At 41.4% G+C, this 15,365-nt stretch overlaps 1 protein-coding gene across 1 annotated transcript; it reads right to left on the bottom strand.

Moving 5' to 3' along the window:
• Positions 1-13,747: 13,747 nt before the first annotated feature.
• Positions 13,748-15,091, bottom strand: LOC133269157 (claudin-8-like). The gene has a single exon (XM_061453124.1). It carries the CDS (start codon positions 14,902-14,904, stop codon positions 14,248-14,250), a length of 657 nt encoding a protein of 218 aa, XP_061309108.1. The 5' UTR covers positions 14,905-15,091; the 3' UTR covers positions 13,748-14,247.
• Positions 15,092-15,365: the final 274 nt, after the last annotated feature.

Here is a 15,365-nt window from a genome sequence, read left to right as displayed (position 1 = left end):
AATCTGATTTTTACTTTGTCATTCTGTAGTGAAGTATAAGCAAAATTTATACTTTTTAAGCATAGAAAAGGACTATTTTAGTGAACTTACCTTTAAAATGTTAAAAAAGTTCTGCTCCAAGAAAGCTAAAACTTGCTAATTTACATATTAATAGACCTTTTATGCTCGGGAAGATAACAAATGCAATCTTTGGCCAGATGCAGAGAATTAATTACAGCAAGAAAAAGGATCCTAGGAAATATACAAAGCAAGCTCTGAATATTCTGAAAGAATATTACTGTCAGTCAAGTTTCAGTGTATAGCATAATAGCACAGGAAGAGTGAATTGTTTTGTGTCTGTTACAGCGTTTTACAGAAAGAGAAACTTGGTAGGCATTTAGTATGTGCCGCCCATTTGAGACATTGCCTGAGCAGATATAAAAGACAAAATGGATACACAGAAGGCCATTAAACCCACTATGTTGAGTTCTTCATCCACCTCAGAAGTTGAAAATGTGTAAAAGATCTCAGTTCTGGCAAATAAATACCCTGATTCAAGGAGAACCAAAGCCTTCCAAAAGGTAAATTACTTACTGAAGGGCAAATAGGGGAGATACTTGCTTCAGAGCTACTGTTGGTTGGCAGTATGGCTAAGACTCTGCCAGAGCCAGAAAGCTTTTGGGAAACACATGAAGCAGAAGTGAACATTTACACTGCGACAAGTCATCAGGAGCAGAGATTTCACCTAAGTGCTCTGTGGCAAGAAGGAAGGAGCAGGAATATTAACAAAAATACTTAATGTGTTACTAAAAGGAGCTACTAGTCCCAAACACTGGAGATTAGTTGTGTTCCTTCATCCAGAATATTGCAAGCCAGCTGGCATATCTGCATGATCAGATATACTTAATGACTAGGTAATTAAGCTAAGAGTCCTGAATGGTCTATTTATCTCTCCATCTATAGTCTTAAAGTGTTGATTTATCACTTTATTATTTAACAAGAATATCCTCTGCCAGAGACAAACCTATGTGACTGTGAAAGTACACCCGCCCTTCCCAGTTTATTATAATTCTTTGAGCTAATACAGATGTACAAGAAAGGCAGTCATTTATGATTTGTTTCTGCCTTTCAAAATCACAGACAGGAAGCTACTGGCATAGGCAGTTATGCTGCTCCCTCACATATACCCACATGTAGCTCCATCAGGAACTGGCAGCTGGTCAAGATGTGAAATAACAAAACGCTGATGAAGACATTTCCACACTGACAGAGCCCATACCGTCCCACGAGAGACATGAAAGCTCTGTGCAGCACCCACAGATATTGTTGGAGTGCATTAGCTTCACTGAGTTTTGAACAAAGTCTTAAAACCATCACTGATCTCTATATGTATTTAAATCCCCGGCACACATGCATATTTTAAATCATTTCTACTTTTGTAATCCACTTTGCTGCCACTCAATTTCCTTTTACCTAGCAGCTTCCCAGCCACCAAGAAAACTTTTCTGGGATCCTATTAGCTTATCTCGTTGTTGAAAACAGTTGTCTTCTCACACCTTTGCTTTTCACACTGTTTATTCTTCCTAGTTAGCTATTATGATCACAGCCAAGTGGTCTGATATTCTAGCTGAGAATTAGGTATTTCTTAGCTTCATCCTCTGCATGGTACACAATGTTCAGGCTTCACTGGTCTGATGGACCTGATAGGGTGCATGTGAGAAATTTGGCCCTGGAAGTGCTAACACTGTTATGCTTCCTAGCTGCTGAAACCTAAAAAATCACCAGGGCATCAGTTTAGTCAGGCATGCAAGAAGTTAGCAAAGGCAAGCATGTGCTTGTATGCATTGTGTAACCAGGGCCTTAAAATTCCTCCATCTACAAAACTGGAATCATGTATCTTCTTTGTCTCACAGAAATTACGTAATACACTAAGAGTGACTGAAAGACACAAGTCAATGACTAAGCACTAATTTCTAATAGTCTTACTTCTGGTGTGGACTGGATGGTCATGTTTCCAAACACGGACTCTTCTCATTGAGATTCTTGCAGTGCTTCTGAACCTGGCTGCTAGTTGCTAGAAAACAACATGTATGTGTTGACATTTCAAGTGCAAGTACTGTAATTCTTATTACAGTATTTCAAATGCTACCACTATTGTTTTTCTGTGCTCTCAAAACCTTCCAGCTTCCCTCTGATCCTTTCAGAATAGGTTTTTGCCTTTCTCTGTCCTTACCCACTCATAATGATTGCTTCTATCTGTATCACATATCCAGCCTTCAAACTCGGTTATTTTTATGTACGGATTTCAGTCAAGTCTAAAGCATCCTCCAATATTCTGTTAGAGGATGCTGTGCAGAAATAAATTGCTCTGTGCAACTAATCTGATCACCCAGACTGTCACAAATAAAAACGCAGAGTAATCTAAGAATACTTGGTTTTCCTAAATAAACAGCTGCTCTGGGAATTTGCCGGACTAAGATTTATGATTTGACAACAGGGAGACAAGGTGTATTAAACCTTATTGCAAATAGTAAATATAAAAAAATAATATTTAAATGTTTAAATAAAAATGGTGTGGGCTTTTAGCTAGACAAGTATCAGGAAACTAATCTTTTCTTAGCAAGAACTCAAGTTGAATGCTGAAAGTTGAAGTTTGTTTTCAGTCATTGTTAAGATTGATTGATTTAGACCTCAATAAACTTCTAGTAGCTAGAAATTGCATTATTGCATTACTGCTAATGCTAAGCAGGCTTCTGGACAAAAAAAAAAAAGAAATTTGAATACATACCACTACACACAGATTCCCCGTTCTTGTAATTAGCTGGAAAAATAAAGCAATTATGTCTCAGTAAAATTTAATATTTGTCTGTTATAAAAGAGCTTTTCATAGGTAAACTATTATGAACATTTAAAAGAGATTGGCTTTTCTGCCCTTCCCCAAGGTCAGCTAACTTTCCTCTTTAATTAAAGATCTGTTAATAATTTTGTACAGAATTGAGGAAAAAAGTAAATATTCTAGAGCAGCATAAACCCAGTATATTAGCTCTTGTAGAATCACTTTAATAAAGTCTTTAGCCCAACTGAATTTTTAGTTAGTAACACAGCTAATAATTCGATCTTTCTATTTTCTTTCTTCTTTGATGGTACTAGGTCATCAAGTCTAACATAAATCATCGGCCTCATGGCTTTCATAAAGGCATGACTTTTTATTCTTTCTTTTCCTGAAGAGATCATGCCAAATAAAACAACAGCCTGTCCATTTCTATTTCTGTATATACTTCTCTTCACATAGAATATTAGTAATTACATTTTAAAGTGCTATTATTGAGTTCCTGGAGCAGCAATGCTCTGCTGGTAAAGCAAGCTGCATAATCAAAACCATGACATTATTCCAACATTCCAGCATGTGGTTACCACTATTTTGTTCTGCTGCTGCCAACTGATTTTTTATGCAACCCACTGCATACACTCACAGACATACAATGTAAAATGAAAGTTTAATAATAAATATACTGACATATTATTTAAAATGTGATGGGAAGATAAATCTCACTCTATATGTGAGAGTTTCACCTCATGCTGTGGGAAAGATTTCCACAATACTCTGGCATTCAAAAAGGATGTATTCTTGTTAAATCATTTAGAAAAGGAAAAAAACACACACCAATAACTAATCTAGATCCTGTGAAAAACAATATTTTTTGTTGTCTTCTGGTCTGGAGGTTTAAATTAACTAAGACTATTCTTATAGAAGTGCGAGGAGCTGTGTATTTTACCACATAAATATAACATAGGAAAATACGGTAGTGTCAAACCTCATTTAGAAAACCTTTTCATCTCTCCTTCTCATGAAAATTAATCTTCTGCAGTTATTCTGTCTGTCTGTCCAGCTCCCTCAGTAACTCCAGTACCTGTCAGCCAATTTTCATCCCATTTGACACAGGGTCAAAGCCTCAAAGATAAATCATTTACTACAGATTCCAGGGGAAATGCTTAAAAACAGTCAAAAAAAAAAAAAAAAAAGAAAAAAGTTGCTCTGGAGGAAGAGGCACGTGCAGCGGATCTCTGCTGGGGGATGGCTGTTCCCAGCCCTACATCCGTATCTCCTACCCACTGGAGAGGATGTCTGGCAGCTTGAACTGCCTATGTCCAGCTGCCCTGCAGTGCAAGGTGCCAGAAGGGGAACAGTAAGCCAACCTGGATGAACCTTGGATTTATTAACTCCCCTGCTGATAGGACAACTTAGTTTAAAAAAAGATCCCCCAGTGTATCTTAAAGGGAGGGTGGATTTTCAGCTGTTAATTAGGGCCGTAAATACAGAGTGAGTAAACTGTGCTTGATTATGTCCATCTAATCTTCAGAAAATCTGCATGTTTAGCACTGTTCTGCCTGCCAATGATAAAGCAGATTGTGTAACCTGGAAACACTTTTTAAATTATGGGAAATAGTTTCAGTGTACATGGCCATCCTGGCTCTACTACTCTACGCAAGCACATGTGCATGCATGAGGAGTTGGGAGGGTTGTTCCAGAAATGCCAAAGGAGAAAGAACACCCCACACTGAATTTCAGCAGGTAGTTGCAGGGTGTTACCCATCCCTACTTGAAACTCTGAGCAACTGAACAAGCATCTCCAGGACCACTGACAGCTGATCCTGAATAACTGATGCTGACATGTCTGATGGTTAAAAGATTTATTGGTCATAACAGGAAGCTTTCCATTGGTTTCAACAAACTTTGAACACTACCCTCTTTACTCCTAACTCATGAGTCTACTAAAACAGCTTGAACCTTTAGCTCTGAAGTCTCACATCCGTATATATTTACTTCACCCTGAAAGGTTTTAAGAGTGTTTTGGCTCTCCATGTAAAATGGTATTGGCATGAAATGATATGCTGGCTCCATAAGGCCTGGTGAACCATGGGTTTACAAACAGTGCGTTACACAGGAATGCTCAATCTCTCTTGAAAGATAATTTGTCACAGGCCCCACTCAAAGAAAGATTAGCATGTAATTAGCTCTTGACAGGGGACTGTTCCCAAACTGTAGGGTGTCAAACAGCTCTTTGGGTGGCACACAAACCAGGTAATGGGTGAGGTGAGCCCAGGGAGAGGAAGTCACTGCTGCTCTGCTCCAAGACAGGTCAGTGCTTTTTTATTGCCTGTGTTAACCTTCATTGCCTGGTATATATCCGTTGACAAATAGAGCTGCTTACTTCACAAACCCCATTTCTTGATAATTACTTTAATAACCACTGCATTTTCCTGCTTGAAGAAGCTTGGACAAAAGCAGACTTGGAAAGTGGAGGCAAACTCTGTTGGAGGGGAGGCATGTCCCAGCACAGCAGCACAGATGTCTGGAAACCCACACAGTCCCTCTGCTAGCAGGCAGAGGGGACAGAGTGTGAAAAGTGGATGTGTGCATACACGGTGTAAGCTGGTCATCTCATCGGAGCCTTCCACCAGGTGCAGCACCCCTCAATGGTCCCATTGTGGCCGGCTGTGGCTGAGCCAGAGTGCAGGAGGACACCAAGAGATCTTCAGGCCCAAACACAAGGCACCTGGGTTAAGACTGTTATGGACAGGAAATGTCAGGGCAGTGCACTAAGAGGCTCTGCAACCTCTTCCACTCCCCATAGGGTCTGGCTGCCGGTGCCCAAGGCTGGATCTGACTTGGTGCTGCCACATAACCCAGCTGCAGCTTTGTCCCCAACAGACCTACCACAGGGCATGGCTGAGCCTCACAGACACGATTGTGGCACCTGGGGAAAGTCACTGTAAGTGAGGGCAAAATTCTGCCTGGCAGTGAGAGATGAGGGGAAATGTGTGAGAAAGAGCCTGAGGAGAAGCAAGGGAAGAGCAGAAGGAGAGAAGGTGCTCTAGACATCCCAGTACGGATCCCCTGCAGCCTCTGGAGAGACAGTGCTGGAGCATGGGAAGAGTGTGAGGAGGGAGAGTATAAGGAGGGGGAGCCATCTGGCAGGCAACCAGGATCAACCAAGTGCTCGAGGACAGGTTCAGATGAGGGAAGGAGCATGCTCCTCCTTCAGAACCTGGCAAAGGTAGCCTGCAATTGTGTGTCCTCAGCTCTGAGGCTGCAGGCAGGAGCACTAGCACCAACATTGGTCTTCCCCACATTTTCCCTTGAGTGGCTGCAGAAGCCAGCAGGTTGGTGTAAGAAGAGCTTGCACTTGGTGTCCTTGATGGGCCAGTCAGAGACCAGGTCTCAGGCTAACCTGTGAAACTTGGCCTCTCCAAAAGTACTTAGTTGAGAGCACATTTTTATTCAATATGTGGAGATTATGTCACCAATTTTTGCTAAATTCAGAATGAATGTGACTGTATGCAAGGCAATGTTTGTTGGGGTCTAGAGATTATTTTCTATCTCCCAGCACCATCTGGCATTACAGTGGAAACTCTGAATGAATAGACATTGCTTATCATTCTGTCAGTTACCCATCCATCATACAGAAGCTGAAACACTAATGTGCTCATCATCTTTGTTATTTGGCAATCAGGGACTACTTCTTGGTAACTGAGACAAAGACCACAGATTAAGGTCCATAGCAGAAATGGGCAGCAGAGACTTAGCAAGCCTAATGTATTACTCAGTTTGACTGATGCTGGTGCAGGGAACAGAACTTGTTGGGTTTGTGGTTTCTATTTTTGCAGTGCTTTTTTACACAAAGGTGTCGGGTTTGTCAGTTACACTGCTTTGAGCTCTTTCTGGTGGTGTTTAAATGAAGAGCTGTTAAAATAAAATAAATTAAAAAAAGGAATGCTGAAGGGACCTGTGTGCAAAATTCATCTCTAGTGATTGATACACAGGTAGTATTTGCCTGGAAATTACTGGGGTAAGGGAAATGTACATGCATTAGGATGAACAATAACTAGTTCAAACATCTTGGGGTAATTGTGCCAGTTCCCTCTTCAGAGCAGAGAGCTGTATCCAGATTCTCTAGCTTTGCTTCTTTTGTCACTGCAGCAATCACTAAAACTCAAGCAGAGAGCATTCCTAGATAACACACAGATACAGAACCCTTGATTAAAATTACACTTCTTCTTAAAATTCATCTTACCAGCAAGATTTGTCCTGCTATGCAGGGCTCACATGAAGGAGGGTCTTTGAAGAGCAGCATCACTTTGATACAGAGTCTCTGCACAAGCACACACACACTGCTGGGCTCACTACTTGAACTGGCTGGTAACAGAATGTAAAAGCACGGTAAAGCTCTATAATGCCTCAGAATTTCGCACTACTGAGGTGATGACACATTAAAGTGAAAAGCCTTTTCGGAGGCACAAACAAATGACTAGATAAAAGGATAAAAAGCTTAATGGTAAAATTAACTCAGTCATTTTAAAGGGCGGGAAATGCAGGGATGAGAATCTCAAGTAACTTTTTATTTTCCGCTTTTCTTCTGGAACAGACAGTGGAGTTCCATGTAGTGTTTTCTCTTTTTCCTTTAAATGTTTTAAAAATAATGCAGTTGGCTATATTGTCACTGAGGACACAGTGGTTTCAGTCCGTTCTGATCTCTGGAATTGAACAAACTCTGTTGCAGACGCTGTTAATACTGCCATCACAACCCTTTCCCTAGCCAGTTCTGTTCCTTGTTGCTAAAAACGGAACCTTTGTACTTTTGAATATTTTTTGTTTGTCCTCACTGACAGCTGGAACATTTTCTATGAGTGGCAACTGAACGTAAGGAGCACTGACAGGCCTTTTCAGCTGAAAATGCCCTACCCTTATCAGGGCATTTCTTGTTTTCTTTTGCTCTTTGTTTCCTAAAGTAATCAAAAAATGTCAAGTTAGTCCCAGACTCTGAGACTCAACTGGGAAAGCAAATTGTATAAGTCAGAGAGCATTTCCATACCACACACAAAGGAAAGGAATAGTTTATTTGGTGGGTCGGCTCTGCCCCAGTTTTCAAAGATAATGTAGAACTCCCCTGAAAAGACCTCTTGTGCCTTTTGCAAAAGGATGGTTACAGTCAGAAGGACACAATCAAGCTCCCATTTCTGACTTCATGAGTCCTCACACTGATTTGCAGAAAACCTGTAACATTTTTACCATAAATTCATTCAGCCTTAATGTCCCTTACACAGACCTTTGTGTCTGCATATCAAGACTGATGACTGAATGCATTTTTTTGGCTCAAAATCTGTCTGATTCTTCTTTCTGTTATAATGAAATGTTTTGCTAAGCTATCATTTTTGCCATAAATATATTCCCTTGGCTGTATCTTAGTGGTGGATCATTTGCTATGGGATCTTTTCTTTTCATCTCAGAGATGAATATACATTTTGGGAACAGCTTTTGAAATATTGATTTGCTTCAGGAAACTTCTTATACGCAAATCTTGGAAGTCAGCACTGAGTCAGTTTTGTGTATTTTATTTCCCAAGGAATCAGACCTACTTTGTTTATTATCTAGCAAAGCCCAAAGCATAATGTAAAAACAAAGACTGAATCAGAAAAGAACATTATAAAAATACTGAAGCTGTTTTTCCCAGGCAATAGGGAAATGCATTCATTCACTTTAATATGAAAAAGAAACAGTGATACAATCATTAAAAAAAACCAAAACAAACTGAAGGGTTTGAACATTTATTTCACATCCATAGCAAATTCTCAGCACAAAATATTAAAGTGTATAGAATCATAGAATCATAGAATCGTTAGGGTTGGAAAGGACCTTAAGATCATCTAGTTCCAACCCCTCTGGGCAGGGACACTTAACGCTGTCATATCACCCAAGGCCTCGTCCAGCCTGGCCTTGAACACTGCCAGGGATGGAGCAGTCACAACCTCCCTGGGCAACCCATTCCAGTGCCTCACCACCCTAACAGGAAAGAATTTCCTCCTTATATCCAACCTAAACTTCCCCTGGTTAAGTTTTAACCCATTACCCCTTGTCCTGTCGCTACAATCTCTAATGAAGAGTCCCTCCCCAGCATCCCTATAGGCCCCCTTCAGATACTGGAAGGCTGCTATGAGGTCTCCACGCAGCCTTCTCTTCTCCAGGCTGAACAGCCCCAACTTCCTCAGCCTATCTTCATAAGGGAGGTGCTCCAGTCCCCTGATCATCCTCGTGGCCCTTCTCTGGACTTGTTCCAACAGTTCCATGTCCTCTATATGTTGAGGACACCAGAACTGCACACAATACTCCAAGTGAGGTCTCACAAGAGCAGAGTAGAGAGGCAGGATCACCTCCTTCGACCTGCTGGTCACGCTCCTTTTAATGCAGCCAGGGATACGGTTGGCTTTCTGGGCTGCAAGCGCGCACTGCCGGCTCATGTTCATTTTCTCATCAACCAACACCCCCAAGTCCTTCTCCACAGGGCTGCTCTGAATCTCTTCTCTGCCCAACCTGTAGCTGTGCCTGGGATTGCTCCCACCCAGGTGTAGGACCTTGCACTTGGCATGGTTAAACTTCATGAGGTTGGCATCAGCCCGCCTCACAAGTGTGTCAAGGTCCCTCTGGATGGCATTCCTTCCCTCCAGGGTATCAACTGAACCACACAGCTTGGTGTCATCAGCAAACTTGCTGAGGGCGCACTCAATCCCACTGTCCATGTCAGCAACGAAGATGTTGAACAAGACCGGTCCCAACACCGATCCCTGAGGGACACAACTCGTTACTGGTCTCCAGCTGGACACTGAGCCATTGATGACAACTCTTTGTGTGTGGCCATTCAGCCAGTTCTTTATCCACCGAGTGGTCCATCCATCAAATTGATGTTGCTCCAATTTAGAGACAAGGATGTCATGTGGGACAGTGTCGAACGCTTTGCACAAGTCCAGGTAGATGACATCAACTGTGCTGCCCCTGTCCATCAGTTCTGTAGCCCCATCATAGAAGGCCATCAAATTGGTCAGGCAGGATTTCCCCTTAGTGAAGCCATGCTGGCTGTCACCAAGCACCTTGTTGATTTTCATGTGCCTTAGCATGCCTTCCAGGAGAATCTGCTCCAAGATTTTGCCAGGCACAGAGGTGAGACTGACTGGTCTGTAATTCCCCGGGTCATCCATTTTCCCCTTCTTCAAAATGGGGGTTATATTTCCCTTTTTCCAGTCATCGGGAACTTCCCCTGACTGCCACAATTTCTCAAATATGATGGCCAGCGGCTTCGCAACTTCATTCACCAGCTCCTTCAGGACCCAAGGATGGATCTCATCAGGACCCATGGACTTGTGCATGTTCAGATTTTTAAGATGGTCTCGAACCAGTTCCTCTCCTACAGTGAGCACAAGGTCTTCATTCTCACAGTCCCTGCATCTGCCTTCCAAGGCTTGGGTGGTTTGGTCAGAGCCTTTGCCAGTGAAGACCGAAGCAAAGAAGTCATTCAGAACCTCAGCCTTCTCCAAATCCTGTGTAGCCAGTTCTCCTGAGGGCTTCCTGAGGGGGCCTACATTCTCCCTAGTCTGTTTTTTATTTGCTATGTACCTGTAGAATCCCTTCCTGTTATCTTTAATACCTCTAGCTAAGTTTATATATGATAGCATCAGGATATTAAACTAGATATTTAACCACAATATTTAATCAGTTGTTGTTAACAAACACAGCAGGACTGAATTTCCTGGCAGTTGTACCTCAAGGAATGTGAACATAACATCACTAAAGCAAGTTCACAGCCTCCACTCCCCAATGAAAACAGAGCTTCAGCACATGAAGACCCAACACAATGTTTTAGTAATCCCTGGCCCACCCACATCAGGTGACACCCACATCAGGCCTTTTCTTCTGAGAGAAAAGTACAGTCAGTAGCAATTACGTACACCCTGCTTCCTCTTGGTCATCCATCACACAGTGTGTGTAGAGGTTTCCTTTCCTCAAGTGTCTTTGCTGCATTACATGTTTGTTAGCATCCTCTCCTCACCCATCTCACTCAGGAAGGTCATGTCAAACCATCTAAATAAGTTCCAAGAGTCACCTTAGACAGTTGGGGTAACCTGAGACAGGTCTATGTGCATATAATCCAAATGGGACAGGGACACTGCTGCAGCAGAATACTGGGGGTAGAAGATGCAGCCTTGGGCAGTAGACATCTGTGTAAGCTCCTCCATCACTCCCCTCAAGATGAGCTCTTCCTGTTACCCACAAAAAAACCTCATGAACAGCAGTTTATTTTCAAAGTTCAACTGCAGTTTTTCATTAAAGCCCTTAAAACTTCATTTTTTCACTTACATCTCCAAACTGCAGCTACCAAGAAGTCAGTTTTGAGCATCACAGGTTTTGAATAGGGGAAAAAGAAGAAAAGCCTCTGTCTCCCTTAGCAGGCACAAATGCACCCATGCAGTTTACTCAGCCAAATGCATTCCTCACATACACAGGTAAAATACCTAAGTAGTCATCTTCAAGGGGTTTTCTCCACCAGAATCCACAATAAAGAAATAATTCTTCTGTTCTGTTTAAAGGCAGAAGTTTAACCACACTCTTGCAGATTATTTTCTCATGAGAAATTTGTTTCTGCATCTAATTCACAAATTTTAGTGTCACAGACTCAAACATATTCGGGTGAGTCTGAAGTGGTAAATCACATCACCAGAAATTGAGGTTTGTGCCAATAAAATCCCAAACATCCCAGGAGCAGCTCAGCCTAGCTATACCTCTTCTATGAGGAAAGGCTGAGAGAATTGGGATTGTTCAGCCTGGAGAAGAGAAGAATACAGGGAGATCTTATTGAGGCATTTCAATATTATAAAGGGTGTATCAGAAAGATGGGGAGAGACTTTTCACCAGCGCTTATCACAATAGGATAAGCAGTGATGGTTTTAATGTAAAAGAGCAGAGATTTAGGCTGGACATGAGGAAGAAATCTTTTACAATAAACATGGTAAAATACTGGAACAAGTTGCCCAGAGAGGTGGTGGATATGCCATCCCTGGAGACATTCAAGGCCAGGCTGGGTGTGGTTGTGAGCACCCTAGTCTAGATGATGTCCCTGCTCATTGCAGGGGTGTTAGACTAAACCTTTGAAGGTCTCTTCCAACCCAAACCATTCTATGATTCTATGTTTCTTTACACTTGGAATCACAGACAGACTCCAAACCCACATGCAAGCACAAGGTTGAATGGTCTTAGAGATTTTGTTTGAACTCATCTTTTGATCAACTGCTAAAAAGAGAAATGGAACAATATGTAGCCATCAGGTGTTCATGTTAGATGTAAAAAGCTTAGGTTTTCTTTGAAATTCATGTTAAATGTTCAAATAAAGCAGCTTTATCTTCCAACTCTTTGAAAATAAAGTTACTAGTGTAAAGGGCACACCCAGTTCAAATTTGATTCCTAGATGAACCCATTGATAGTAAAGGCATTCCAGATCCTTTAATTATTTTTATAGAAAACTGTACTTAATTACTTCTTAAGCACTTAAATCTGCATAAAGTTGCATTACACTGAATATGTCAGCATTTAAATCCATTACCTACATATAAATGTGTATCAAATTTGCATTGCAAATATCTTCATCATCTGCTTTGTTAATCACAAGTGTCATAGCTAAATGAATCCAAAAAGTGCAATTCTGACTTACTTATCAAATAGTTCTTTATTAAACAAAATATATATTATAAGACATAATAAAATAGTAGGAGGAGGTCCTCAGAGAAGTATAAATTATTGCCAAAGTCAACAGAAGGACTCCACTGAAATGAGCTGTCTGATCCAAGGAGAGCTGCTGTGACAGACTTCAAAAATACATGTTTATTACTAGAAATCCTACCTAAAAATGTTCTCTTAAAGGTTTACCTGGAATTAGTAAGTGCGGATTTGGCTGCTCAAGTGATGAGCAGAATACATTAAACCTGTTTTATGGTGACTAGAAAATTCCCATTAAAAGATCTAAGCTGGTTGTCTTAGATGGAAATGCACATTAGTTAATATATGTAATGAATATCTGTGTTCAACAGCACTGTTTCATTTAAGTTCATCTGAAGTCAAGTTAATAAAAGGTTTATTTAACTAAATGCACCTTTCCATGTTCTGCTTCCAAGCTAACAGTCAAATGAACGTAAAGAGGCTCTGCTCAACAAGTCATTAGACCCCTTTTTTTACACATACCAGTCACAGACACAAGAAAGGATCAAACTGAGTATCTGTGTCATGAAACTATCAGTGAAATTATACTATCCATTACTACTGTGTAAAGAACCAGAAAAAAAAGTGTTCTGAATTAGCTCTTCTTTGGTCATTTATCAGTGTTGTGACATGCACACTGTTAAAAGCAGATTCCAAGTCTTCAGCTGTGAAAAATAAATGCATGGCTGCAAACACTATTGAATTCTGCATAGTGAATAGACAGGCATCAGGCTGCTCAGTCTACATGTTCAAATAAGTCTTGCGAACATGAAGCAGCCAGAACAATATCAGGGCTTGGTTTTTGTGGGTGTGATGGAAGATATAAGCAGGAACACTTGATCCTCCAATGGCCAAGTGGGAATTACACAATCACATTGCCTAGCTTGTTTAATTATACTTTACATTAGCACAGTGCTTTAAAGTGCATAAAGACAGATGGTCTATTCTGAATTTTATAGAAGAGTAGATGCTACCTATAGAACAGGAGAAGCCATAAAAAAAAAAGAGACAGCACAAGCAACGGGAAGATAACACATTCATGGCAAAATCTGGCGAAGTGTTTAAAAATTTTATTATTTCATGAGCTAGATTCTGTGCCCTGCAGAAGAAATAACAAGGATACAACAACTCCAAAAGCATCAATGAAATCCATAGTCAATCACAGAGGCTTCTCATGAGAAAGCATGATCATTTGTGTGCCGATATTGGAAGTTAGATCGCTGGCAGCTTCTCCATTCATTCAACAGCTGCTTCAGCCATGCTGCCAACTCCATTCTGCTCACTACTGTCCTAAAGCAATCCTTACGAAGACTTTACCTTAGAGTAAAATGCACTGCCCTCTTTACACATCATGGGTTTAGGGGAGGGCAATGGTGCTACTGCACAGCAGCTGCCTGCCTTCCAGTCCAACCATATGTTGTTTGTCTTCTCTGAGAGACTTCTGGCTGCTGCTGTTCCCATGCCGCTCTTCATTCCCATAAAATGGTTAGATTTTTCTTCTGACTGTGCTCTAACGTAATGCCCATATGATAATATGCCCTGTATTCATGGCAGAGAGCAGATATGTATGGCAATAGTAAATAGCAAATGAACTAAATTGCCCCTCCATTACAGATTCACAGTTTAATTAGATACTGAAGTCAACCAGTACATATTGACATACTAAGCAGAAAGATCACATGTAGCAACTATACATAGGCATGCACACTTGGGGATGGCCCTCCTGAAACGTTAGGTTTGCGCAAACTGTGACAAGAAAGCGATGGATACTTGGATTTTAAGGATGCATCAGCCCAGCACCAGAAGATAGAGTACATTGCTCCCGCAATGATGAGAAGTGCACTGCTCACCCACCCCACATATAGAGCAGCTCCTAGCTCTCGTTTCAGTGGTGTAGGGACATTTGGATCATAGAAGTCGCGAATGATGCTACCTGCACTCCAGGACACAGAGATCAGAACAAGGATGCCGGTCAGTAGGAAGGAAAGTCCAGCTGCCAATATGAAGATACTGATGCCCTTGTTCCTGCGAGTGTACTTCACACCAACAATGGCCAACAAAAAGGAAATGATTGACAGGACCACTGCAGTGCACATGAGGGCTCTGAATGCCTCCAAGGGTGGGGAAAGAGACAGGATAGAGTCATAGAATTTGCACTGCAGCCTGATGCCCAGCTGACTGGCGCAGGCCATCCACAGTCCTTCCCAGATGGTCTCAAACACCACAATATTTCCATTAATGTGGGCAGAAACTCTCCACTGTGGCATAAATGTGGCTGCCAAAGTCCCAACCATGCCGATACCTCCAAGTATTAGACCAGCAATTTGTAACACAAAGTAAGCCATGCTTCTTCTGAAAGACACCTCAAGCAAGGTGGCCTAGGAGGTCTTCCAAAATCACTTTTTCATAGAAGAAATATGAAATATGAAAGGAAATATTTTCTCCAGTAGTTTCCTCATAAGGCAGGTCCTTAGAGTGCTTTAAAAGCAGCTTGCTCCATCCTGAGGTTCAAACAGGTAGAAATCCATTTCTGACTGGTTAGGAGGACCTGATATTCATTTGCTTTTAAATCCCCTCTGACTACAGCACCTACCCATCAAGCCTAGCAAGTTTCCATCCAATGGGAAACTAGGAGGGGTGTGTCATAGTTGATTTTACTGCTTCTCATAGTGTGTCTGTAGTGCTGCTATAATTAAGTAAGTGTCAGAGATTCAATTAAAGGTACCTAATTGTAGCGACAGTAATTTCTTAACTGCAAGTTTGGAGCTATGTTGAAATTTAGAATGAAAGACTGAACTTCCATCTG

Source organism: Pezoporus flaviventris, unplaced genomic scaffold (genome assembly GCF_033815535.1).
Source record: "Pezoporus flaviventris isolate CSIRO_AGI_PZ_B2104156 unplaced genomic scaffold, CSIRO_AGI_Pfla_v1 ptg000015l, whole genome shotgun sequence".
NCBI lineage: Eukaryota > Metazoa > Chordata > Aves > Psittaciformes > Psittacidae > Pezoporus > Pezoporus flaviventris.
This window is presented reverse-complemented; position numbering and strand designations above follow the sequence as displayed.

Bases quoted from the DNA above. Each gene is read 5' to 3' on its own strand.
- LOC133269157 (XM_061453124.1), bottom strand. From the start codon at position 14,904: ATGGCTTACTTTGTGTTACAAATTGCTGGTCTAATACTTGGAGGTATC.